General features: G+C 44.0%; 1 protein-coding gene across 25 annotated transcripts in view; it reads right to left on the bottom strand.

Annotated features, from left to right (window-relative positions):
• Nucleotides 1–25,730, bottom strand: part of mark3a (MAP/microtubule affinity-regulating kinase 3a) — a 95,946-nt gene that overhangs the window by 10,360 nt on the left and 59,856 nt on the right. For 10 of the 25 annotated variants that reach the window (XR_011517210.1, XM_015968990.3, XM_015968992.3 and 7 more), the window contains 2 exons: nt 13,288–13,560; nt 5,540–5,566 (listed from right to left, as the gene is read on the bottom strand). Coding sequence is in view for 23 of the 25 variants with exons in the window: in XM_015968990.3 (XP_015824476.1) it covers nt 5,540–5,566; nt 13,288–13,560 (300 nt within the window). In the remaining 2 variants the exon portion in view is untranslated. Of the gene's footprint in view, nt 1–5,539; nt 5,567–11,169; nt 11,488–13,287; nt 13,561–25,730 lie in introns of those variants that run through there. The other 15 variants (XR_011517211.1, XM_015969001.3, XM_070546940.1 and 12 more) reach the window with 4 other exon arrangements.

Genomic DNA, 25,730 nt, shown 5'->3' with positions numbered 1-25,730 from the left:
GGTTGTGAAATTAAGTGTTTCTTTGGTTTTATTGTCTTTCACTCAAAATAAATACCAACTAGCTAAATAGTTATCAGCTGTAGTAGTTAAATTCTGTTGCAATGAGCTGCTGTGATACACAGTAGGACAGTGTTATGGACATTTAATAACTAATTTTTGTTGCTGGTGAGAGAGGAGTGTTGCTGAAATGTTTTTCACTGCTTCTGGGAGTCCTGTACTTTAGCAATTGGTGTAGGTCAAAAGTTCATCTTGGGCTTAACAATAAAACTGAATATTTAGCCAGTACTATTTTGTTTGCACATTTTGAAAAGTCTTAGTTTAATGTGTTCTCATTTTTTCCATATGTTTTTTTAATTCACTTTACAGCCTTTTATTGTGTGTGTGTATATATATACATATGTGTGTGTGTGTGTGTGTGTATATATATATATATATATATATATATATATATATATATATGTAAGTGTATGTATGTATGTATGTGCTATTGTCATAAAAATTCCCTGTCTGAAGAACAAAGGGATTTAATATTCAATTTTCATGCAACGCAGGTTACAACGTTACTTAAGTTTTCCAGTCCAGATCTGAAGAGGAAAAAAAAATCCGAAATAAAAAGCTTTTTACGGTAAGTTTTGTTTTTTAAAAAACTACTTCCAGTGAAAGTAATGACTTCTGGTTAAGGTAATGACCCACCGTGTAATTTTTCTCTTAAATATGTACAAATCGAAGAGAAAAACGACACGGTATGGTTTTGACAAATTCAAACTACTTTTGTGCTTTGTCAATAAAGCGTATTCAAGAAAAAAAAACTACTTCCGGCAAAGGTAATGACTTCCGAAAAAAACTACTTCCGGCAAAGGCAATGACTTCCGGCGAAGGTAATGACACTTTTTTCCGGATACGTCATTTCCTGTCACGGCAAAGACGCCAGCTGATGTCTGCAGCCAGATGCTCTTGCCTGGCCTTGCGAGGCGATGTCTTGCGAGGCCAGGCGCCTTGCTTACAAGGACACAGTCCTTCCTTGGTCAAACAAAACGGTTAAGTGGAACAGACTTGCATCACGTGACCGCGGTTTCCACGGCGGTCACGTAACGTCACGTGACACGGGAGATAACGTTATATTTTATACGTATTAGTTTCAATATAGATATATAACGAGCTTTTACTTTTTAAATTGTGTATATGTTTATTAAATTAAAAATATAAGCGAGTTACTACCCGCTAGCCACCGAAGCTGCAACTACTAAGCAACTAACCAACCATAGATAACGTCTTTTTATATTAAAAAAAAAACTTTTAATTAGTTGACTTACTTTGAAACTTGAAAATTTTCCCCGAAGTATCTACCGGCTTCTGATCCGCCATCCTTTTGAAAATACAGCGGTGTATTGTGGGTAATTTTTAGCCAAGGCTAGCCTACAAGACACCTCCTGTGTGTCCTTGCTCAGCTAGCTAAACGGCTAACAAATGGAGAACACACGCCTCGGTAGAACATGAACATTGGAACTGATTGGAACACGTCTTGGCGGCTCCTGATGACGTATCTCCTAGGCAACCGGGGCGGAGCCAAGACATCAAGGCAAGGTTCCTCGACATTGAGAAACACCCCAAGTCTCTCATGGTTTTCTGGTTTTACTAAAATATTTGTCTGTACTTATTTGATTGATGGCAGTTTTTACTTTTTATTAAACTCCAAATGTAATAATTTGGCATGTTCCTAACTCGGTATTTGTAAGAATGTTATAAGCAATATTAGCATTAGAATCCCTATGGGTTTTTCAATGTATATTAGCATTGTGCTAACCACTCGCTGCCAGTCAAATCGCAGCCTTTGTGATTAGAAAATCTCCTTTTGTCACGTTGCTATTTAATTGCATATGCAATTAATCGTTCAGCCCTAACTGAGACGAGTAAAGGAGTACCAGAGCCTTTGATACTACCACGAACTTCAAGGGGCTAGATCATGGAGAATCCACTTTTAACATGTGATGTTATATCTTCATGGAAAACACCCCAAACCTGTTTGTGTTCATGCATTTTCCCGTCTCAGCTGCAAATTTTCTGATTTTTGGGAAAAGCCTACAAAAGCCTCGATGGAAACGTAGTGTCGTCAGGCCCTGCTCCTCCCCCCTGAAGCTACTCTGGGGGTCTGAAACCTACATCCCTGGAAGTAGGCCAGTAACATCCACTTTCTCAGAGTTGCGGGTGTAGAGTGGTTGATTTCATGCTACAGTTGAGAATGTGACCTTCATGTCACAGATGAATGCTTTAAACCTCCACCGGTATCAGAGTAAATATTCTGATTAATTACTTCTGCATTGGTGACAAAAAAGTGTGTCCTGTTCACAAAGACACACGTTAATGGTCAGCACAGGACGTGTGTTGCACAACTTTTGTAGCCCGGTGGTTCGAGTAACTCCCTGGCATACTGGATTGTGCCAGTTCGACTCCTAGTAACTTTTATTTAGCAACACTTGCCAGTAGCATGTTTTCAACCTTGGATTGGTAAACTGTTTGAAATATGAGGATTAGTCCAATTCTTTATTTACTTTCTTAGTTTATTTAGCCAGTGTGAGTCCACGTGAGGTGAGCTGAGTAGACCAAATTCAAATTTAGAGACAAAGATATTTTGCAGAAAATAATCAATTAAACTACAATTTAAAACATGAAATCTGCTTCAGCTGGCTACATAAATCACTGCAGACACCAGGAGTCGAACCGGCGTTAGCTCATGGCAAAACAAGATAAAAGGCAGTCGCGTTGACCGCTGGACTCCCAAGGCCACTACAACAGCAGACTGGCCTAAGATGCTGCTGTGGGCACGGCTTCACTGAAACAAAGCATTTTAATTCTAGGTATAAATTCAGGTTGACGAAAATAACTCAGATTTAGGATAAGTGACATCTCAATAGCGCTAACTAGGGCTGGGCAATAAATCGAAAATGTATCGTTATCGAAATTTCTGACTTATCGAGATAAATTTTCCCATGTCAATAAATGTGATCATAAAAAATGAAATGATGTGTGTAGGTTGGCAACGTTCATGTCCCTTTAAGAAAATGTACCATCTTGAGTCATGTGACCGTGTGACTCACCGTAATAGACGTGACAGCCCCATCTAGTGGATAACTTTTGTTTCTGCACTTCCCTTTAGTTATCGTCCGTTTATCGTTATCGAGGTGAAATCCTCAATGTATCGTGATGTTGATTTTAGGCCGCATCGCCCAGCCCTTGTGCCGACGGTAGTATGTTATCATATATTGTGTCTACCTTTGCGCTCATGATCTGGCTTCTTTAACTTTACAATAACTAGTGCAGAAACCGTTCCTGTACTTTTCTGATTCAACGCTAAATAAACCGTTTCAGTAACTTCAAACATCACCAGGACTTTGTGAATACTGTAGAGATTTACGGCATTTTATTAGTCATTTATCATCTAAATTCACTCAATTTCCAATCTGATGCCAGAAAAGCCAAAACGTAGAGTGCACTAAATCATCTCCTGGAGACAAAAAGTTCAAAAAGTTTGACAGATATCAAAATAGAAAATTTGACACAAAACACTCAAACTACTGTTGCACGTGAGAAAAGTTGATCCACATAAATGTGAGCAGAGTAACATCAGAGGTATTAGTGTAGTGGTTAATAATACAGCAGAGTTAAGTCTGAGGCACCAGTCTAATTAGCAGCTGTGGCGAGGAAACATCCCGCAGCCCATGAAAGCCAGAGCATGCATGCAGCCGCGACTGATTAGTGAAAGCTGCTTTGTTGTTGCTGTTGGTGTATCGACTGATCGTTGAATCAACCTTCAGCTTCTCAGACCAACCACGCTAAGTGCATTTACACACACACCTGTTACCCCTCCCAAAGACACAGTTACGAGGGTTTATGAATATGATGCTACCCACCCGAGGCCCTGAAGATGATGAGCCATCATCTACTAACAGAGGGTCATTTTGTAACCAGCCCAGTCATCATTCTATACTGGTAGTATTCTGTTAGCTTTAGCTTAGCATAAAAATGTAAGTAAATGGTAACAGCTAGCATTTCAATCATTAATTTGAATGCATTTACATAGCGCCAAAATACAACAAGAGTCACCTCAGGACCCGTCTCACAGTAAGCATTCCATTCATGGTGAAGTCCAGTTCTTCATGCAGCTTAGCTAAAAGTTTTCTATGTAAGGAGCCCAGCAGATTGCATCTTGTTGTGTCAAGAGACTTTGCAGCAATCCTCACCCCGGTTTCACACTGGAAGCAAAACGGCAGCAGACTGGCTCACTCGCCAACTTCAAAGCGGTCCTTTTCACACCGGGAGGGTCTTGGCAGCAGCACAGCTTCCTCGCTGTGCTCTTCGCTGGACTCACAAGATCACAAGATCCCTTGAGCCTTCAGGTCATGGTTTGTTTATGCAATCCGCCATTAAATCAAAAAGGAAATCACGTTTGATATCATATATGATGTTGTTCCTCTCCACTGCCAGGGTTAAAGCCATGAAAACAAACTGCTGCACTTCTGGGACGATGCTGGGAGTAAATAAGCAGTTGGGTCACACATAAGCTTCATATAAATGACATTGCATTGCTGCTGTACTTTTATTTTGAAAATTACCAGGGATTTTACACTGAAACTGTGTGTGATTTCCTGTCTAGCTGTATGTTAACATGTCTCAGAAGCGGCATGCGGCAAAAATAGAACACAATCCTTCTGGGACGCCTGGAAATTGCCACGTCGCTGCTGGTCTGAAACAGTCTATAGACTATAATGGATTCTATTTGAAGCAGTGCCGTTCCGCGCCGCTGAAGCTTCCAGTGTGAAACCGGGGTCATACTAAGCAAGCATGCGGCGACAGTGGAGAGGAAAACTCCCTTTTAACAGGAAGAAACCTCAGTATAAGCAGCCATCCTCCACGACTCACTGGGGATGGAGAACACACACATACACACACACACACCCACACGCACGCACGCACACACACACACACACACACACAAGGCTGGTTACAAAAAGCTTTTCCCCCTTTTAACTCTGAGGAATTTAGCAACAGACTTAATTTGACTTAGGGTGGAATATCTCTTTAAAGAAAAGTTCCCCTAACCCACCATAACTCGTTTAAGAGTCACAAACATGTTCCCGAGCTTCACAAGTACATTTTTGGGGACAAATCATTTTTTAAATCGTCTTGAAAGGTTGAAATAAACTGCTACGAAACCTCATCGTGCAAACCAATAGCTATGCGCCACGTCTGGTTTCTCACCAGATGTTGCTCACATCATCGATTTAACATGAGCAGGCCCGGGAATAAGGTAGGTAAGAGCTGGTAGCTTCAGAATAATCTGAAACACCTGACAGAATGGCTTGTGAAGGTACCAGGAGTCGTCGTAATGAAGCCCGGAGGTGTCCCGTGGCTGTAGCAGGTGTGTGTGGATGCTCCCACAGATCAGCAGTGTTAGTGGAAGTCAACAGCCCCGCTCATCACACAGATGCATTCCTGTTATGATTGTTATTTTGGTTTTTGTGGAGGGGAACACAAGTCCTACCTTTTGGTAAACCTGAATGACATGTTTCTACAACAGAATCAGACAGAGAGACAGTAAAATAGATGGCAGAGGGGACAAGTGGACAGAGGGTGAATGTGAACACATGAACATAATAGGCTGATTGGAATCATCAGCAGTGAAAGTCTTCTATGCACACAGAATGACTGGAGGTCAGTAGCGACATGACTGGCTGCTGCTGCTGCCAGAACTTTTCTGATGCACTGCCAAAACACACCCAACAACATAATAATAATAATAATAATACATTTTATTTCAAAGCGCCTTTCAGGACACCCAAGGTCACTTTACACAAAACACGTAATAAAATACAATAAAACAATAATAAAACCCAAAGAAGAAAAAACAGAGAGAAACATTTCAATAAAATCAGAGGTTGTAGGCAGATTTAAACATATGTGTTTTGAGTTTTGATTGGAAAAGGGTAAAACTGTCGATGTTCCTGATGTCTGGGGGAAGTGAGTTCCAGAGTCGAGGAGCAGAGCGGCTGAAAGCTCTGCTCCCCATGGTAGCGAGACGGGCAGAAGGAACCGCAAGATGGATGGAAGAAGAAGATCTGAGTGAACGGGACGGGGTGTGAATACTTATAAGGTCTGAGATATATGGAGGAGAGAGGTTGTGGATTGCTTTGAAGGTATGGAGGAGAATTTTGAAGATGGGCCTGAATTTAACTGGGAGCCAGTGGAGCTGCTGGAGAACCGGCGTGATGTGGTGAAAGGAAGGGGTTCTGGTGATAATACGGGCTGCTGAATTCTGGACCAGTTGCAGTTTATGAAGGAGTTTGTTGGGGAGACCATAAAGAAGTGAATTGCAATAGTCGAGACGGGAGGTGACGAGGCTGTGGACGAGAATGGCGGCAGTGTGAGGGGTCAGTGAGGGACGGAGACGGTTTATGGAACGTAGATGGAAGTATGCTGACCGAATTAAGTTATTAATGTGAGCCTGAAAAGAAAGGGAGCTGTCGAGAATGACACCCAGACTCTTGACATGAGGTGAGGGGGAGACTGTGGCGCTGTCAATAGTTAAAGAAAAGCTGTCAGATGTTGAGAGGGTGGAGTTAGTGCCAACTAGAAGAAGTTCAGTTTTATTGCCGTTGAGTTTGAGGAAATTAGAGGTGAACCATGATTTGATTTCAGAGAGGCAGAGTGTAAGGGAGGATGGTGGGAGAGTTGAGTTGGGCTTACTGGAAATGTAGAGCTGGGTGTCATCTGCAAAGCAGTGAAACTGGATATTGAATTTGCGGAAGATTTTGCCGATAGGGAGGAGATATACTATGAAGAGGAGGGGCCCCAGGACAGAGCCCTGGGGCACACCTGACTTGACTGGGGAGGGTTCTGAGGTAAAGGATTTTAACTGGATGAACTGAGTGCGGCCAGTAAGGTAAGATTGAAACCAGCGGAGGGGGGTGTGAGTGATGCCTAAGGAATAGAGTCTATTAAGGAGGATGGGATGAGAAATGGTGTCAAAGGCCGCACTCAGATCGAGGAGAATAAGAATAGAGATTAAACCAGAATCAGCAGCAATGAGTAGGTCGTTAGTGATCTTGATGAGAGCTGTTTCTGTGCTGTGGTGGGGACGGAAGCCAGACTGAAACTGTTCATAAAGGTTATTGCGGGTGAGATGTGAATGGAGCTGAGATGCAACAGTTTTCTCAAGGACTTTGGAAATGAAGGGAAGATGGGAAATGGGACGGAGGTTATTGAAATCATTGGGATCTAAACCAGGTTTTTTTAGAATAGGGCTGACTGAAGCAGATTTGAATAGGGATGGGACCGTACCAGAGGATAGTGAGGAATGAATAATGGCTGTTATAAAAGGGAGCAGAGAAGAAAGGCAGGATTTAACTAAAACAGTTGGAATAGGGTCCAGTTGACAGGTGGAAGGTTTGGATTTGGTGATGTAATCTAATATTTCTGAGGGATGGGGAAGTTCAAAGGAGGAGAACGGAATGGTGGGTTCAAATAAATCAGGAGAGGGAGGGGAGGAATGAGGTAAAGAGAGATGGATTCTATTGACCTTCTCATTAAAAAACTGAAGGAGAGAGTTACAGGTTTCTGAAGAGTAAAGATGGATGGGTAAGGAGTCGGGAGGCTGAAAAATGCTGTTCATGATGGAAAATAATGTTTTAGTGTTGCTGGAGTTGGACGAGATGAGACCGGAGTAATACTGAGATTTGGCATGGGAGATGGAGTCCTTGTAGAGAGAAATCTGAGCAGAATATAAGTCTTTATGGATGGTGAGACCGGTTTTCTTGTAGAGTCTTTCAAGCCTCCGGTTGGTAGCTTTCAAGGAGCGAAGGGCAGGGGTGAACCATGGAGCAGACCGAGTAAAATATACAGAGCGGGATTTGATGGGAGCAAATGAATTAAGGATAGAAACCAGACCGTTATTGTACTGAATGACAAGATCATCGGGAGTAGAGGACAAATTAGGGGTCAAGGTGGCAAAACTGGAGGACAGGGAGGCTAGATCAATGTCCTTAATATTACGAAAAGAAATGATACGTGGTGACTTGATGATGGAGAGACGGAGGGGAACAGAAAAGGAGATGAGGAAGTGGTCCGTGAAAGGGAGCGGGTCAGCTGTACAGTTGGAGGGGGTCAGGCCGGAGCAGCAGATTAAATCCAGGGTGTGACCTTTAATGTGAGTGGGAAAATTGGCATATTGATGAAAACTGAGGCTGTCCAAAGATGAGGAGAAGTCTTTGCTGAGGGGGAGGGCCATATTGTCCATATGAATATTAAAATCACCAAGTAAAATTACATTTGGGGAAAGGGCGGGAAACATCAGCTCCAACCCCTCCTTGGTCTAGACTTGGTAGTTTAATGAGCTTCATCGTGTGAAAAGCTGAACCAGAGTGATGCCACGGACAGTTGATAGGTGTTTACTTAGCCTGGAAATGTAGACAGACGTATCAGAAGGGCTAAAGAATACTGCTCTGCAGGTCGGTCTAGCCACGCTACATAAGAGTCTCAGCAAGCCCTAACAGTCTTGTATCTAGCCAATCGCAGCGCTCTATCGGTCTGACGGGGGCCAATCACAGCGCTCTATTGAGCCATTCCCATCTGTACCGGGTCGGCCCGGGCCGGGTAGCGTAGGTTGTTTACATATCTGGGTGGCCTGGTATTTTTCCGGGCCAACCAAGGCTCATTCTCAGCCCTCTTCTCGAGGGGGTCTGCTTCAGGCCGACCAGGGCCAACACACCCACTGCTGACAGCAAATTCACACCTTCCATTAGAGCAAGCCTCTGATTGGTGGGTAGAATCAGCCCACATGGGCTTAAGGCAAGAATGTGTGGAATCAACCGGGCCAGGCTGGGGCCGACTGGGGCTACCCGGCCCGGGCCGACCTGGTACAGATGGGAATGGCCCATATCAGTCTGGTGAACGAATCACAGCGCTCTGTCTTGTGGGCCAATCACAGTGCTGTATCACTTTGGTGGGCGGGATGTTACTTTGACTGAGAGATATGACAAAGATGGCGGCGGCTTGTTTGAAACGGCTTCGGCATCAACTCTGGACTATTTAGACCTGGGCTTTTCTTTGAGTCAAGAGCAGATAAAGGTTATGTAGAAAAACCGGGTAAATGCAGGGATCTCAAAATAAAATTTGATAACTTTTCAGGACTGTGTAAGACCTTTACAAATAAAATTAAGAACTACCACAATGAACTAATCAACTATTAACCACTCACTTCACAACGGTCATTATGTCCTCTTCCTAAATATTTAAAGGGACATTATGGAAGTCTGACAGCCAAAACATGTATAGAAATAATAAATGTCTTCTTCATACATTCTCCTGCAATGCCCTGGTCCTGTAGAATGAGCCCTGGCATTTTTACTGTGATTGCCTATTTTTCTGTAAAATCACAGAAAAAGAGAGATGCTCGGGTCGAGCAGTCTGCTTCATGCGCGTTCACGCTCAGGCATAGCCCTCCGAACCGTTCTTTGAACGTTGTTTCAGCTGTCATCAAGAACATGACACTTGATGAACATGTGACACTTCTGACGAAGACAGCAGTCACCGGTCGAAACATGTCAAGGTAAACTCACAACACAACCTTACATGTCCGAACAAATAAAAACCTCATTAAATATTAACCACTCATAAACTGTTTTCAATACTGCATTGCTTAATTTTCCACTTCATCAATTGGCAGGATACATCATCATCATCATCATTATTTCCAACTAGTCATGTTGTTAATCTTTAATTTAAACGGGGTTAATTATGTTAAAATCTGAACACTTAAACTCAAAACACGACGAGCCTTGGGAAACATCCGTTTAGGCCATTAGGACGAAAGTCTGGAAAGGTCCAAAAGGATGAAATCTGGATTTCTGATATTAGAACATTTTGTTGTCCTGAGTTAGAATCTGATCTGTGAGGTTTGGTGACAACAGTGTTCTCCAGAAGGTCGAGAGTGGAGAACGACTGATGCTGCTGAACAACTGCGACACAAAATTAGAGGAATACACATTTTATTTCACACAAAGTTTGCTGCTTTAGTCTTAATGACGACGATTCACATAACTCCTGACAGTAAAGCATCTTGTGACAGTGTGTGTGTGTGTGTGTTTCGTAGTCGGGGGAGGGGATTCACTCACAGTTTAGCCTCTAAACAGCCATGGGCAATGAATAGTACCTAAAAATCCTCCCAGAGGAATTCCTCCAACCACCCAACACCAGTTTGGTGATGACTAATGTCTTCCTCAGCATGATGCAGTACCAGGCCAGAAGGCTGAAGTCAGAACTACAGCTCTTTTCCATCGCCAGGTCTGGAACGGTCCAGTCTGGTTATTTTAGGACCGGTATGTTTTAGTATAGGTCTAGAGTCTTCAGACAAGCGCTTTGATCGGAGTTTGGGCCATCACGTCGACAGGCGGGGTTAGACGAACAATCATGCTAGATTTTAAAAGTTGTGAAACTATTCAGTATGTCTGTGCAGCAATAACTGGTCTACAGAGCTAAAGACAAAAACAAAATGCTTACCACAGCCTCCACATGTGACTCCAGAGTGCAGTCGCCAAGTCCAGAAGTCTGCCCCTCTGCCTCGATAATAAATAGCATCCAGCGCGTCGTAGCAACTCCGTGTATTTCTCCCATCCGAAAAAATATCCACTCCGGCTGTTTCTGTCCTTAACTATTAACTATATTGGGCTTTAATTTCTTCACCTTGGCCCAACACTGAGCCGACGTCTGCTTTCAGCCTTCGGCTGCCATCTGCTGAGAAAAAAACTACCGATCCGTCTAGCTCCTCCTGTGGACTCTCATGATGAAGGTGAGAAATGTATGGAACTCTGAAGGTGACCAAAACTTGCTGCAAGTTTTTCACGGTTATGTACAGCTAACGAAAATACAAACAACGGAACTCGTTTGTTTACGTTTTTTGAAGTAGTCACATGTTTCTGTGGACTGTGTTGTTGCTCCACCCTAACTGTACCGCTCCAGGATTTTCTGGGCCTACGAGCCCAAAAGGTCCCACGACTGAAGTGGTCCGAGTCAGTTGTCTGAATCGGTTTTACAATCGGAACAGAAAAATTAGCGACCCGATCCGTCCCATTCCATGCCAGTTTGGGTGGTGGAAAAGGCCCAAAGGGGACCAGGATCTACACATCAGCATGTTGGGTCCAGATGAACTGATCTTGAATCTGACTGACAGCATGCCAGGGTAAATTAGAGGTTTTTAAAGAAGAACACAATACATACTGACTCACTATTAATGAAAATTCAATAAAAGCCTCTGCAGCTAATGTTGCCAAAGCAACATCTGACAGAAAGACTTAAAAACACTGAAGCAGCAAACCTGTGTGACTTCTCAAACTGCTGGCCACAGCTGAACACCTATCCCCCACATTCCAACTCCAACAGCCACTCCGACACCATTCCTGACTAGGGTTGCCACGGTAACCGGTGTAGCGGTAAACCCTGGTAAAAAAAAGTTGACAATAATAATAACCGTCATGTTTTTTAAAAAACTATATTATCTCGGTGGGTTTACCGTGGCTGCGGTGTAGGCGCGGTGACCCTTACCAGCCACCGTATCATCTGCTGAAGTTGCCGGCGGCTCATGCACGCTTTGTTGTTTACAGCCAAAACTTTCTTGAAGCTAAAGCTGAAATAATGGCCAAAGGAGGAGACGGCAGTGCTCAGGAGGACATTTATTATCCTCAAAGAAGACAAAGTGGGAAGTACGGGCATATTTTAGATATTTGAAGAATGCCGAGGGACAGTTGATAGAAGACGGCTATCCTGTTTGCAGCACGTGCAGAAACAGTGTCTGTGAAAGGCAGCAACGCTTCAAATCTCATGACACATCTGCGTGACCATCACCCACAACTCTACAGCCAACGCAAGGCAAGCTAACGTTAGCGTTTTAGCTAAAATGCGTGATCCGAGGATTTGGGTTGAGGGAGAATGCAACGAGTCGCTATATAAAGCAGCCGCAGCGCCGCTACCTGCATATAAACCGTGTCGCAGACACCCCCATGTTGAAATGACGCTATGCATTACGGGGCTCCCAGGGGCAGATAAGAGTTGGTCTCTCTCCGAGAATAATTATGAATTTAACAACGATTACTGCCTGATGACATTTTCCCACATCTGCAAAGCTCACTGGAAGGACACAAACCGAGGACAATATTTTCCTGATATAGGGTTTATTACTCAAGTAAGGCCGGGTAAAAAAGTATCTGATTAGAAGGCTACTTGAGTACTGAGTATCATCTGATCTAATATTTTTAAAATGATGACATCAAACAGACATAAAATAAGAAGTTATGGGCAAGTATTGGTATTTTAAAGACTAAAGGGAAAAAATGTAAACAAATAAACAACATAATTACAAAATAACACATTTTAGGCAAAATTTAGACACAAACTGAGGACAATATTTCCTGACATACAGGGTTTATTTAATTGTGTGAAAATGTAGCACGTTTAAAAAAAATACCGCGATAATACCGAAAACCGTGGTAAATTTGGTCACAATAACCGTGAGGTTAAATTTTCACACCGTGACAACCCTATTCCTGACAACAGGGCTGAGTATCATTCAACAGGTTAATTCTGGCAGTGCTTCCAAAAAGATCCATCCCCTTAGAGAGAAACTTCAAACAGACGCGGAGCCCGAAGCTCGAGAAGCTTCTAGAATATTAAAGGTAATGAATGTAATACAAGCCATTTTAAGGTTTTCTATTCAAGTCTTTGAGGTGGAGTGTGTATGTGTGATTATCCTAGCAAACAACAGAACAAAGAATACTAAAGTGAGCCATGGCTGTGAGCACAAGCTGTCATGTGACTCAAACACCAGGAAGTGACTGGTGGGTTGGATCACTAAAGTGCTTTAATAGTCCAGGCCTTCTCCATGTAGCCGTCTAGTTTAAAACAACAATTAAAATAAACTAGACTAATAAAAAGGGGACCGAATTATCTGGGATCCACCTTGTTCAGCCTTAGTTGTAAAATGTTGAAGGTCAAGAGACTGAACAGAAGACTAGATTAAATATAAATTTGTTTAAAACACATAATGAATGTTTGTTTAATTAGCAGCTCTTCAGTCTGGTTGGGTTTCTCTGGAAGGCAACCAGGCAGCAGCAGAGTCAACTTTAAAGGGAATCACATCAAACAGGACAATGAGACGCAACAAGTAACGGCCTCCTCTATCAGTCGGGACATTCATTCAAAGACAAACTCCAGCCTGAGTTAATCTGATGAGTCCTCGCCTACCTGCGGGTGAGTTTGGATGTGAGTTTGGAGAAGAGGTTGCTGGTTCCACGACTGCGGGTTTGGGAGAGAGGGGTGGCATCGTGGGAGAGGGTGGGGGAGGCCGGTGGACCATTGTAAGTGGCCGTGCGGCGGTCTCTCAGCTGGTCGCCGTGGAAGGTGCTGCGGCTGGCGGTGCCGCGGGGGAAGCGGAGGCGATCGGGCGTGGTGGTGTTGGAGATGCTGTGGGTGGAAGCCACTGGGTTCCTCTGGCTGCTGGGTGAGACGGCAACGCTGCTGAGGACAACCAGGACACACGTTATAACCCAGACAGGAAGTCCAACGTTGCCCAGCATGAGTATCACACAAGTATGATGAGAAAACGTTGAGGTTTGATTTTAGTGTCGTTTAGTTTTATGGCAACATAAACTTTAGCATCTGAGAAGGTTCTAAGTAAAGGCAGCATGTTCGACACCAGCAGGGTGGAAAAGTCACATCAGATAAACCAAAGATTTATAAACTCAAAACGAAAAACTGATGAGAGATTTTCATTTCTATGAATGCAAGAACTTATTTTAAGTTGTCTCTTCGGTTTTTATTTATTTAAATTCTTTCCTGCATTTCAGGCTGCAACAGATCCCAGATTTCATCCTTTTCTTGCTGAAACCTTGTTCAAAGTTTATCCTCCTATTATTCACTGTTAATTTGCCAAAATCTCCCAAACAACTTCTGAATCTAAATTAATAATTAAATACAAATTAAATTATTCTATAATTAAGAAATTCATATCATTAGATTATTCTAGATTAAGCTGGGAAAAGTTTGAATGACTAATCTGAATTCTTTTAGACATTGGAAAGTGCTGAAAAGTGCAAGGCCCTGTGACCCTTCCGATTGTCTGTGATTGGCCAAGACACGCTATGGATTCACCTTCCATTTTATATACTTTCACTGGGTGCTGGACCCGAGCCAAGCGCGTATGTTGATGTTTTTCCGATCCTGGAGAAAATTTGACTGGAAGAAAAGGGGAAAGGAGCAGGAATCCCGGTGAGAATATGGCTTCTCTTAGAGCGTGGTTTAGCTAGTAAACATCAGCTTGATATCCTTTGTTTGCGGATGTTAACTCTACTTCTGCTTTCCCGCCGGGCAGCGCAGTTTCTCCACCCACGTTACCTCAGGTCTGTTTATCCTCTTTCTTCAGTTCTCTTCCTGTCCCCTCCATAAGTGGACTTTAAAATCACAGTGAAGCAAATTCTGCTAACTTACATCCACCAACTCCAGCTATTTCTGCAGTTTCCAATTTCTCCCCCTCACCCAGCATGGCATTATTAAATACCCGCTCCATTAACAATAGGTCCTTCCATCTTAATGGTCTAAAAAACTGTATTTTCTATTTTTGATTTAAGTTTGGCAACAACCACCTGATTATTCTGGTCTGATTGAAGAAGGACCTCTGGTCAAGGTGGAGAGCAAGCAACTGTTGTCATTGAGCAATTTTCTTTTAGCCCTACAACCTCTGGTTGCTTTTCTTCCTTTGAACTGCAGCTGATTAAAGTCAGGCGTAAGGACCTGTTTTACTGTGTTGTGGTTTATCATTCACCTGGTCCAAACAGTTCTTTCCTTCAGGAGTTTAGTGACTTTTATCCTCCACTGGGAAACTCTCTAGACTGATGATTGTTGGTGATTTTAACATTCACATTGATGCCTCAGAGCAGTGTTGGGAAAGTTACTTAAAAAAGTAACTAGTTATAGTTACTAATTACTTTGTCAAAAAAGTAACTCAGTTACTAACCGAGTTACGAGATTATAAAAGTAACTAATTACCAAGAAAAATAACTACTTAGTTACTTTTTTCATTAAAGAATGCAAGAAAAATGGGTTAATTGAACTTACTTAATTTACTATAAATTACTACAATACTGAAATATAAATGACTAATGTACATACATAATAAAATGTATGTCCAAATGTTTTTTATAAACCTGAATAATTTAAATAAATAAGCACTTAACAGGAGGAACTACTAACAGGAACATTAAACTTATCTAGACTATTAAAAGGTCACTGTGTGGCATTTAACAAGACCCCAATCAGCTAAAATTTAAAATTGCAAATAGAAACACCTGTAAAGGTTCCTGAGCCTTTAAATGGTCTCTTCCATCCCCAGTAACGGTAACAGTGTTGCAACAGTGGGAACAGTAATTAATTATATTATTCCGTTACCCAAAAAAAGAATGCCGTTAGCAACACTGTTATTTCAAACGGCGTTATTCCCATCACTGCCTCAGACCACTTTGCCATGAGCGTCCCCACCTCCTGCTCGCCATTTGATGAGCTCTTATTTTCTTAATGAGAGCACAGCTCTTGCTGTTTTCAATTCACCTTTACCCTCTGATAACGACACAGAATCCTTTACGACTCACTTTAACAAGCACTGCCTCTCCATTCTGGACAACATCTGTTCTATAAGAACCTGATCAGTTCCTGCAGTGAACCCAATTTCCTGACAGCATTCGCAGCCTTAAGCGCTAGTGCAGAAATATTGAGCGCTTATGAAAGAAAACCCGTCTCCACGTCCATCTGCTGCACCTTAAGGATTTTCTGACCCCCTGTAACTCTTCACTCAGAGACGTGAGGGTTGCATATTTCTCCAACCTGGTGTCCCAGAGCTAAGTGTTGTTTACCACATTAGCAGCATTGTTTCTCCTGCTTCACCTACAGCTTCCATTCACTCTGATGGAGAACGTGAAAACTTCCTTCTTTTCTTTGTGGATGAAGTCATAGTCAGATCTAGCATTTCTCCTTCAGCTTTACCTCTGCCTGATCCAACTCTCTGGGCTGTCACCTTACTGAGAATCCCAATGATCCTTGGAGCTAAGTTGTCTGAGGCTTTATGCCTCTGGTAAGGTCACCCACGGCAAACACGTCCTAGGTGAGAGATCAGACAAAACAGTCCACAGACCTCTTATGACGACAAATGTAAATGGAAACAGTTTTTCCTTGCGTGGACGCAGGTCACCGAGGCCCTCCTCTGGAGCCAGGCCTGGAGGTGGGGCACGCCGGCGAGCACCTAGTGGCTGGGCTTTCACCCATGGATCCCAGCCGGGCACATCCTGAAGAGGAAATGTGGGTCCCTCTTCCCATGGGCTCACCACTCGTGGGGGAGACCAAAGGGATTGGGTGCAATGTATGATGGGTGGTAACTGAAAACGAGGACCTTGGATCATACCTTGGAAGTCTGATCCTCAGCTACAGAAGCTGGCTCTCAGTACGTGAAATGTAACCTCTCTGGTGGGGGTGGAGCCTGAGTTGGTGTGCGAGGTTGAGTTTCCGACCAGATATAGTCAGACTCATCAACACATGGCTCTGGCTCCAGAAACAGTTTCCTTGAGAGGGGCTGCCCCCACTGAGAGGCGCCAAGAAGGGATGGGCATACTAGTTACCCTCCATCTTGGTGCTTATGCATTGGGGTTTACCCCGGGGAATGAGAGGGTAGTCTCCCTCCACCTACGTGTGGGGGACAGGTCCTGACAGGTCAGGGGCAATTCCACTGGATTGGCAGACTGAGGTGGTGGTCCCCCTGTTTAAAAGGGGGTAACGGATGTGTTCACACTAGAGGGGGGATCACAGTTCTCAGCCTCCCTGGTAAAGTCTATTCAGGGGTTCTGGAGAAGAGAGTCCGACAGATTATTGAACCTTGTTCAACAGCATCCTTAAGGAGGCCCTTTGGGGGGTACTTTAGAAGTTTGGGGTACCAAGCCCTCTGATATGGGCTGTTCGGTCCCTATATGACCGGTGCCAGAGCTTGGTCCGCATTGCAGGCAGTAAGTCGAGCTCGTTTCTGGTGAGAGTTGGACTCCGCCAAGGCTACCCTTTGTACTGCATTAATTAGACAGAAAAGGGCTGCCCTTTGTCACCGATTCGGTTCATAACTTTTACGGACAGGATTTCTAGGTGCAGCCAAGGTGTTGAAGGGATGCATTTTGGTGGCCCAAGAATTGAGTCTTTGCTTTTTGCAGATGATGTGGTCCTGTTGGCTTCATCAGAACATGATATCCAGCTGTCACTGGAGCGGTTCGCAGCAGAGAGTAAAGCAGCTGGGACGAGAATCAGCTCCTTCAAATCCGAAACCATGGTGTTGAGGCGGAAAAGGGTAGAATGCCTTTCCAGGGTCGGGGATGATAAACTCCTCCACTTGGGGCAGGACAAGTATCTCAGGGGCTTGTTCACGAGTGAGGGAAATATGAGATCGACAGGTGGATTGGTGCTGTGTCCTCAGTGATGCAGGCGTTGTATCGATCTGCCGTGGTGAAGAGAGAGATGATCCAAAAGGCGAAGCTATTGATTTACCAGTCGATCTATGTTCCAACCATCACCTATTGTCACAAGGTTTGGGTAGTGACCGAAAGAATTATGTCACAGATACAAGCGACCAAAATTAGTTTTCTCCGCAGGGTGGCTGGGCTCTCCCATAGATAGGGTGAGACTCGGTCATCTGTGACGGGCTCGGAGTAGAAAAGGTTGTGGCTGAACAACTCGCAGTTGCTCTTGATGAATATAACATCTGTGACAGTTTCCAGTCAGGTTATCGTAGAGCTCACTCTACTGAAACAGCTCTTCTTAAGAGTAGTTTCTTTTAAGAGGAGCAGACCTTCTGACTCAAAGTGATGTAGGAGAGTCTTGTTTTGGTTCTACTGGATCTGACTGCATCCTTTGACACTGTTGACCATCACCCTCTCCAACACATGCTGACATTTTTTTAAAGAGAAACTATGCAGTTTTGGCTTGCTTTTAGCAGCCCCTAGAGCAGGGCTACTCAATTCCGAGCTTTGAGGGCCGGTATCCAGCACGTTTTAGTGGTTTCTCTGCTCAAACAAGCTTGATTCAGTGGTTAATTCACCTGTGCAGCAGCTCATCTGGCTCTGCAGAAGCCTGTTAATCATCTACTGATTGAAATCAGGTGTGTTGAAGATATAAAACATGCAGGAAATATGCTAGAAGCAGACTCCAGCACCAGTATATGTCAGATCCACTTTATTAAAGCCTCTTTTATAAAACAGTGCCCCCAATTTGCCACAAAGCTCAGGCGGCATCTGGGAGCCTTAGGTTGTTTACAAGTGACTTCACCGTGGTGGTAATGTTGCTCTAATGACGAATGGTGCAATCTGACACTGATGTTTCTTGAGCTTAAAGTTTACCTTGGATCTATCTCTTTAGAAGGTTTTCTGGGCTCGTTTTACCATTCGGATTATTCGTCTCTGATTTGTCATCAATTTTCCTCCTGCGGCCATGTCCAGGAAGGTTGACTACAGTCCCACAGATCTTACATTTCTGAATGATATGTGATCCTCTTTTTGGAAAGTGAAGAAGTCACTTTGCAGCTGAGATGCTCTCCCGGTGTGACCTGATGCACCGCGAAGCTTGCAAGTAAAGCATCCCGCTGCTGCTCCAAGAAGCTGATGCCTCCAGTGTAGATTTGGGGTAAGGCCCATCATTCATGAAAGAAGGGAAAATTTGCCTTTGGGATCTGGACTTTTTACACTACTCTTGAAGCAGCATAAATGCAAGAAAATTCATCTGAGAAGTGAGAGCAGTGCATGTTACTTTTAAGGCTACTGCTTCTCCAGCCTTGGATTTCTCCACTTTATAAAGTAAAATCCATTGTGAACATACAGCATCTCACTAATGTGAGTACACCCCACACATTTACATTTCATTATATTGTTTCAAGGGACAACACTATAAACATGAAATTCTACTAGAATAAAAAGTAATTAGTGTACAGCTTGTATAATGGCGTATATACACTCAACAAAAATACAACCGCAACACCTTTGTTTCTGCTCCGATTTTTCATGAGATGGACTTAAAGATCTAAAATTCATTCCAGATACACAATATTACCATTTCTCTCAAACATTGTTCACAAATCAGTCTAAATGTGTGATAGTGAGCACCTGTGCTTTGCTGATATAATCCATCCCACCTCACAGGTATGCCACATCAAGATGCTGATCTAACATCATGAGTAGTGCACAGGTGTACCTTATACTGCCCACAATAAAAGGCCACCATGGAATGTGCAGTTTTTTGCTTTATTGGGGGTCTGGGGACTCAGAACCGGTCAGTATCTGGTGTGACCACCATTTGCCTCATGCAGTGCAACACATCTTCTTCGCGTAGTTTATCAGATTGTCAATTGTGGCCTGTGGAATGTTGGTCCACTCCTCTTCAATGGCTGTGCGAAGTTGCTGGATATTAGTGGGAACTGGTACACGCTGTCGTATACGCCGGTCAAGCACATCCCAAACATGCTCAACGGGTGACATGTCCGGTTAGTATGCTGGCCATGCAAGAACTGGGACATTTTCAGCTTCCAAGAATTGTGTACAGATCCTTGCAACATGGGGCCGTGCATTATCTTACTGAAACATGAGGTGATGTTCATGGTTGTGCGGAACAACAATGGGCCTCAGGATCTCATCACGGTATCTCTGTGCATTCAAAATGCCACCAATAAAATGCACCTGTGTTCTTCGTCCATAACAGATGCCTGCCCATTAGGGCTGTAGCGAAGCGTCGACGACGTCAACGGCTCGATTCTAAAACTTCGTCGACGTCAGATCCGGAAGTCGACGCACCACGCCCACTTGCTGCGTCCCCAGGAGTTTGTAAATAGAGGTGGAATCTGCCTGTTTTTCCTCTAGTTCGCCCTCTTCACCGCCTTCACTAACATCTCCGCCAAATACCGAAGAACCAGAACAATGTCCGCCCGCTACTAGATTCCTTTCCTGTTTTGCCCGACTTTGTCTCTCGGCAACGGACAACAACTTCCGGGGTCAGATGCACTGCTTTGTCTCTATCGCAGATGTAGAAAATCACCAGGAGCGTTTCTCCCTTCATAAAGGAGCTTCTTTCAGACATTAGGAGAGCTGTTTTGGTGGTAGCAGTCTCTCCTCTGTGCTGGTCTGTTTGCAGTGTGTTTTGGTTTATTTAAACTTGGTAACTTGAACTTAACGTTGGTGAAGCTACTGTTAGCATTTTCGCTAACAGCTTCTTGCGTTTGGATAAGCTGTTACGTTTTGGTTTAGAGTTCATCTTTTTTGTGGTGCAGATCTCCCTTTTATTACATTTAGAGTGTTGTGGGTTTTCGGTTTAGTGTATAATATCACCTTGAGTTTGGTTTAACCACCCAGTTTAGAGTTTGGACCTTTGGAGATTCTTATTTTGGTCCAGAACCCTGTAATCTTTGCCCAGTGGGACATCCCTACTTATTTGTACTTTTGTTTTAATTCTCCACAGGCAGAATTAGTTTAATTATTCCCAACCTGTGGATGGAAAGATTTATGTTTTTTTTGTTGTTGTAAATAAACCTGATCATCATTTTATCTTTTAAATCCCGTTATTGTCCCTTCTTTTTTGCACACGAGCCAAACTTCCCAGCAAGGGTCGTAACACCACTCGCCTCACGCACATAAGTGACCAAAACAAAGCAGCATGGAGACACTCCATCTTCTACCACCTCTCAGGCAGCAGCCTGCACTCCCAAGTTCTACACGTCACCAGAACATAACCAACCAACACAATAAAAGCAGTGCTATACAAAATGGAAGCCTGTAGTGTTTATTCTCTTACAGTAACAATTTATCAATTTTTTTGAGGAACTTATTTGAGATTTTTTGGTTTTTATTAACTGTGCAATACAAAAATAATCATTAGATTAACTGTCTAAATAGTCATTAGAATAGTCAACTATTCGATAAAATAATCGTCAGAATAATCGTATACCCACAGTCCTACTGCCCATACCATAACCCCACCACCACCATGGGCCACTCGATCCACAACACTGACATCAGCAAAGCGCTCACCTACACGACGCCACACAAGCTGTGCCATTTCCCCCGAACAATGTAAACCGAGATTCATCCGTGAAGAGAACACCTCTCCAACGTGCCAGACGCCATCGAATGTGAGCATTTGCCCACTCAAGTCTGTTACGGCGACGAGCTGGAGTCAGGTCAAGACCCTGATGAGGACGACGAGCATGCAGTTGAGCTTCCCTGAGACAGTTTCTGACAGTTTGTGCAGAAATTGTTTGGTTATGCAAAACGATTGTTTCAGCAGCTGTTTGAGTGGCTGGTCTCAGATGATCTTGGAGGTGAACCTGCTGGATGTGGAGGTCCTGGGCTGGTGTGGTTACACGTCGTCTGCGGTTGTGAGGCCGGTTGGATGTACTGCCATATTCTCTGAATCACCTTTGGAGACGGCTTATGGTGGAGAAATGAACATTCAATGCACGAGCACAGATCTGGTTGACATTCCTGCTGTCAGCATGCCAATAGCACGCTCCCTCAATGCTTGTGGCATCTGTGGCATTTTGCTGTGAGACAAAACTGCACATTCCAGGGTGGCCTTTTATTGTGGGCAGTATAAGGTACACCTGTGCACTACTCATGATGTCAGATCAGCATCTTGATGTGGCACACCTGTGAGGTGGGATGGATTATATCAGCAAAGCACAGGTGCTCACTATCACACATTTAGACTGACTTGTGAACAATGTTTGAGAGAAATGGTAATATTGTTTATCTGGAATGAATTTTAGATCTTCAAGTCCATCTCATGAAAAATTGGAGCAGAAACAAAGGTGTTGCGTTTATAATTTTGTTGAGTCTATGATGTCCCCTCAAAATAACGTCAACACACAGCCATTAATGTCTGAACTGCTGGCAACAAAAGTGAGTAGCCCAAATTGTGCAGTATTAGCCCTTTTCCTTTCCCGTTGTCCTGTGACTTATTAGTGTTACATGGTCTGAGGTGTCACTGGAGAGCAGGTGTGTTGAATTTGTTATCTTTCTCACACCAAGCAGCTCTGCTACTGCAGCAGAGCTCCTGCAGTCAGGAACGCCACAAAAACAGCAGCTTTGATGATCAGGTTGTTTAAAATCGCAATTTCGGTCCAAAAAAGATAGATCGTTCAGCCCTAGGCCTAGTCTATAGTGATGCTTTAACATCTGGGACGAGCACGGGCCCACCCTGGTAGGGTATATTGTGTTCACAACTGGGGAGCCTGTGTGTTTTCTGTGCTCAACTGACCATTATGTCAGACCGCCTCTACCGGCGGTCTGCTTCAGGCCGAACTGACCCAACACACCCAGTGCTGAGTGATGGGCTGGCTGAAATTCCAGCCAACCTTTAGAGGGAGCCTTTGATTGGTGGGTAGAATTAGCCAGCACGGGTTTCCTGCATGTGCGATTCGTTATTGCCACTTACACACTAGCAGTGGCTCCACTCCACTCAGCCCCGCCCTGTCTTTACACACTGCCTTAGGAATGTGGACGTGATTGAGAACAAGGGCTGTCTGTGATGTCATGAGTGCATCTCGAAGCACGTGGGCAGGGTTTCCATTATTAAACAAAAGCAGCCTGAGCAGTCTTGCTTTTGGAGACTCTCACTCTGACATTGCATCCTGCTTTGTTGTGTGTGTGTGTGTGTGTGTGTGTGTGTGTGTGTGTGTGTGTCCGTCCTCGCAGCATTGTGAGGCAGAGACAAATGGTTTCAGTCTGAGGCAAGTTAATTCCACAGCATCCAGGATGATAATCGCGCGTGCGGGAAGCCCCCGTGGGCTGATTCTATCCGCCATTCGGAGGCTCCTCCTAATGGTGCGCATGCTTTTGAGCCAGCCGATCTGTCACCAGTGGGTGTGTCTGTCCTGTTTGGCTCCAGGTAGAGCTCCTCAAGAAGAGGGCTGAAAAGACGTCCGGTCGCTCTCTGGAAAATCCAAGGCTCCCAACCCAGTCCAGACAAGTGGAGCTAATGCTAGTGTGTGAGGGCCTAATCGCTCTAGATGCTGGGGAGTAAACATCCACTCTGACTGCAGCTGGGAGCTGCTACTCCAGCTGCGTCAGCGTGAGGACAGGCTGCTGTGAGAGAAAGCAGGAAGCAATATCAGAGTCTTCAAAAGCAGCACTGCTCACACCTGCCTTGGTTTACTAATTGAGGAGGACACCATGGACCTCTCCGCGCATCATTTGCCCCGCCCACTTGCTTGGAAATTTTCACATTCCTGAGAAGGCTGTGTGAACAAAACCTGGCCTTGAGCAAAAATAGACATGTGAGTGCTGCCAGCATTGCTGCAGAGGTTGAAAGAACGGGGAGCCAGCCTGTCAGTGTTCAGACCATATGTATCAAATTGGTCTGCATGGCTATCGTCCCAGAAGAAAGCCACTTCTAAAGATGTAAAGAAAGCCCACAAACAGTTTGCTAAAGAACCAAGAACATGGATTACTGGAACCATATCCTGTGGTCTGACCAGGTTCAGATGGTGTCAAGTGTGTTAGACAGCAGCCAGGTGAAGAGTGCAAAGACAGATGTGTCAAGCATGGTGGTGGGAGTGCCATGGCTTAGGGCTGCATGAGTACTGCTGGCACTGGGGAACTAAAATTCATTGAGGGAACCATGGATGCCAACATGTACATACTGAAGCAGAGCATGACCCCCTCTCTTCAGAAACTGCCCACAGAGCAGTAGTCCAACACGATAACGTGTCCAAACACACCTCTAAGACAACCACTGCCTTGCAAAAGAAACTGAGGGTAAAGGTGACCAACTGGCCAAGCACGTAGCCAGACCCAAACCCTCAGTACCAGCTTGGTGGCCTAGCGTTATGAGTTGGACTGCGAGATTAGGTTTCAAATCCCGGTCTGTTCATTCCAAAAGAAAAATGGGACCCAATCATGGAGGAGTGGAAGTGCCACTGAACTCCATGCCCAAGAGTTAATAATGGTGGGAAATACTGACACTTTGAGCACAGTTTAGACATTTTTATTTAGGTGCACTCATATTTTTGCCAGCAGTTCAGACATTATTAGCCGTGGAGTTTTTTTTTGAACGGACATCAAATTTACACCATTATCCACGCTGCACACTACATTCCATTAGAGTTTGATATCTTTAGTGTTGTCCCTTGAAATGATGGAATAAGACACAGTCAAACATGTGAGGGGTGTACTCACCTCTGTGAGCTACTGTACAAGACTGAGGAAAAGCAGAGCACTGGTCCTGGGCTGGTCGGCAGCAGCCCTGATGTCAGCAGAGATTGTCGGAGAGTTTATAAATCAGAACATTTTAAAAATAAAGAGTCATTTCTGTGAAGACTGGGAAAGAACTCCACAATGTCTGTCTGGTCTGTGTGGGGAGACGATGTTAAAACCCCCAAAACATTTTTAACATGTGTTGCAGCCTGAAACCAACCACTAAATATTCTCAGCAATTATTAAACAACATCGTCAAATGTTTTAATCCGGAAACTAAACTCCAGCTCAATGGGGGGCGACAGAGTTGTGGTTTATCTGTAGCTTTCCCACCCCGGAGATCCTGTGGTGTTCCTGCTGAAGAGGATGACACAACAGACAGACTGCTGGGGGAACGCCACCATGTAGGCAGATCAGGGCTCAGAGGTCAGAGGAAGGGTGAGAAATGAAGAAAAATGTGATGACCGCTCTCTTTCCAAGCGTGTAGATGCAAGTTCTCCTGCGCGTCTCAAATCTAAGCTCAGCCTGATGCAGACAAGTAAAAGCAGCTGCAGACAACATCCTCTCAGGGGCGTTTGAAAATATACAGAAAACACTAGTTTGAATCACAGAAAGGGAGTGGTTTTTCTGAACCAACACCAAACTGGAACCAGTCTGGGAGCTCTGGATCACATTAAATAAACATTACAGTTTTATATATATTTTAATTCATAAAGCTCTAATAAAATAATACATCCACACACAATTTCTTTAATTTCATTGTTTTGCAAGCTAGCCTCAACTCATTTGTAGTTCTTATGAGTCGTTTTCTTTTCACCAACTCCTCCTGAAGCTGTCTTTAAAGAGCAAGTCACCCCCCACATCAACTTTTGTTTCCTGATAAACTATATAAATGTGTGCCTAATTGTGCTGCAGACACGTGTAGTCAATAGTTTTGCACTTTTGTGCATTTTAGTAAAAATTTTAACTTTCTGCCTAAAACTGGCAGGGTTGTGCCGTTGTCAGGTAAAAACTCTGCACTGCAGTTGAATTTAAATCTGCCATCGCTATTGGCTAAGAGGTACCCTAGGACATTTGCTGGTACCATATGATGTCACAATGTCGTTGTGAGCCTGTGTGTGTGTGTGTGTGTGAGTGTGTGTGTATTTGTTAGCAGCTCCGTCCTCTCGGTCTGCTAGGCAACAGCATTTGTTGTATTTTTCAAACAGGAAGAGGAGTGGGAGAAATACTCTGGTGGGGGTAACTTGCTCTTTAAGTCTTCTATGTTCAGCTGATTGTTCTACGACTTTCTCCCTTAAAGCCGGGCGTACACTGTGCGACTTTTTCACTTTTTTGAGCCGATTTTCCACTCGTGCAAGAATCCACGACATCGGGGCGAGTTTTGCGCCGAGCGGTCGTGTAGTGTACAGGGGGTTACGAGAGGCGATTAAC

The sequence above is a fragment of the Nothobranchius furzeri genome, chromosome 18, assembly GCF_043380555.1.
Source record: "Nothobranchius furzeri strain GRZ-AD chromosome 18, NfurGRZ-RIMD1, whole genome shotgun sequence".
In the NCBI taxonomy this organism is placed as follows: Eukaryota; Metazoa; Chordata; class Actinopteri; order Cyprinodontiformes; family Nothobranchiidae; genus Nothobranchius; species Nothobranchius furzeri.
This window is presented reverse-complemented; position numbering and strand designations above follow the sequence as displayed.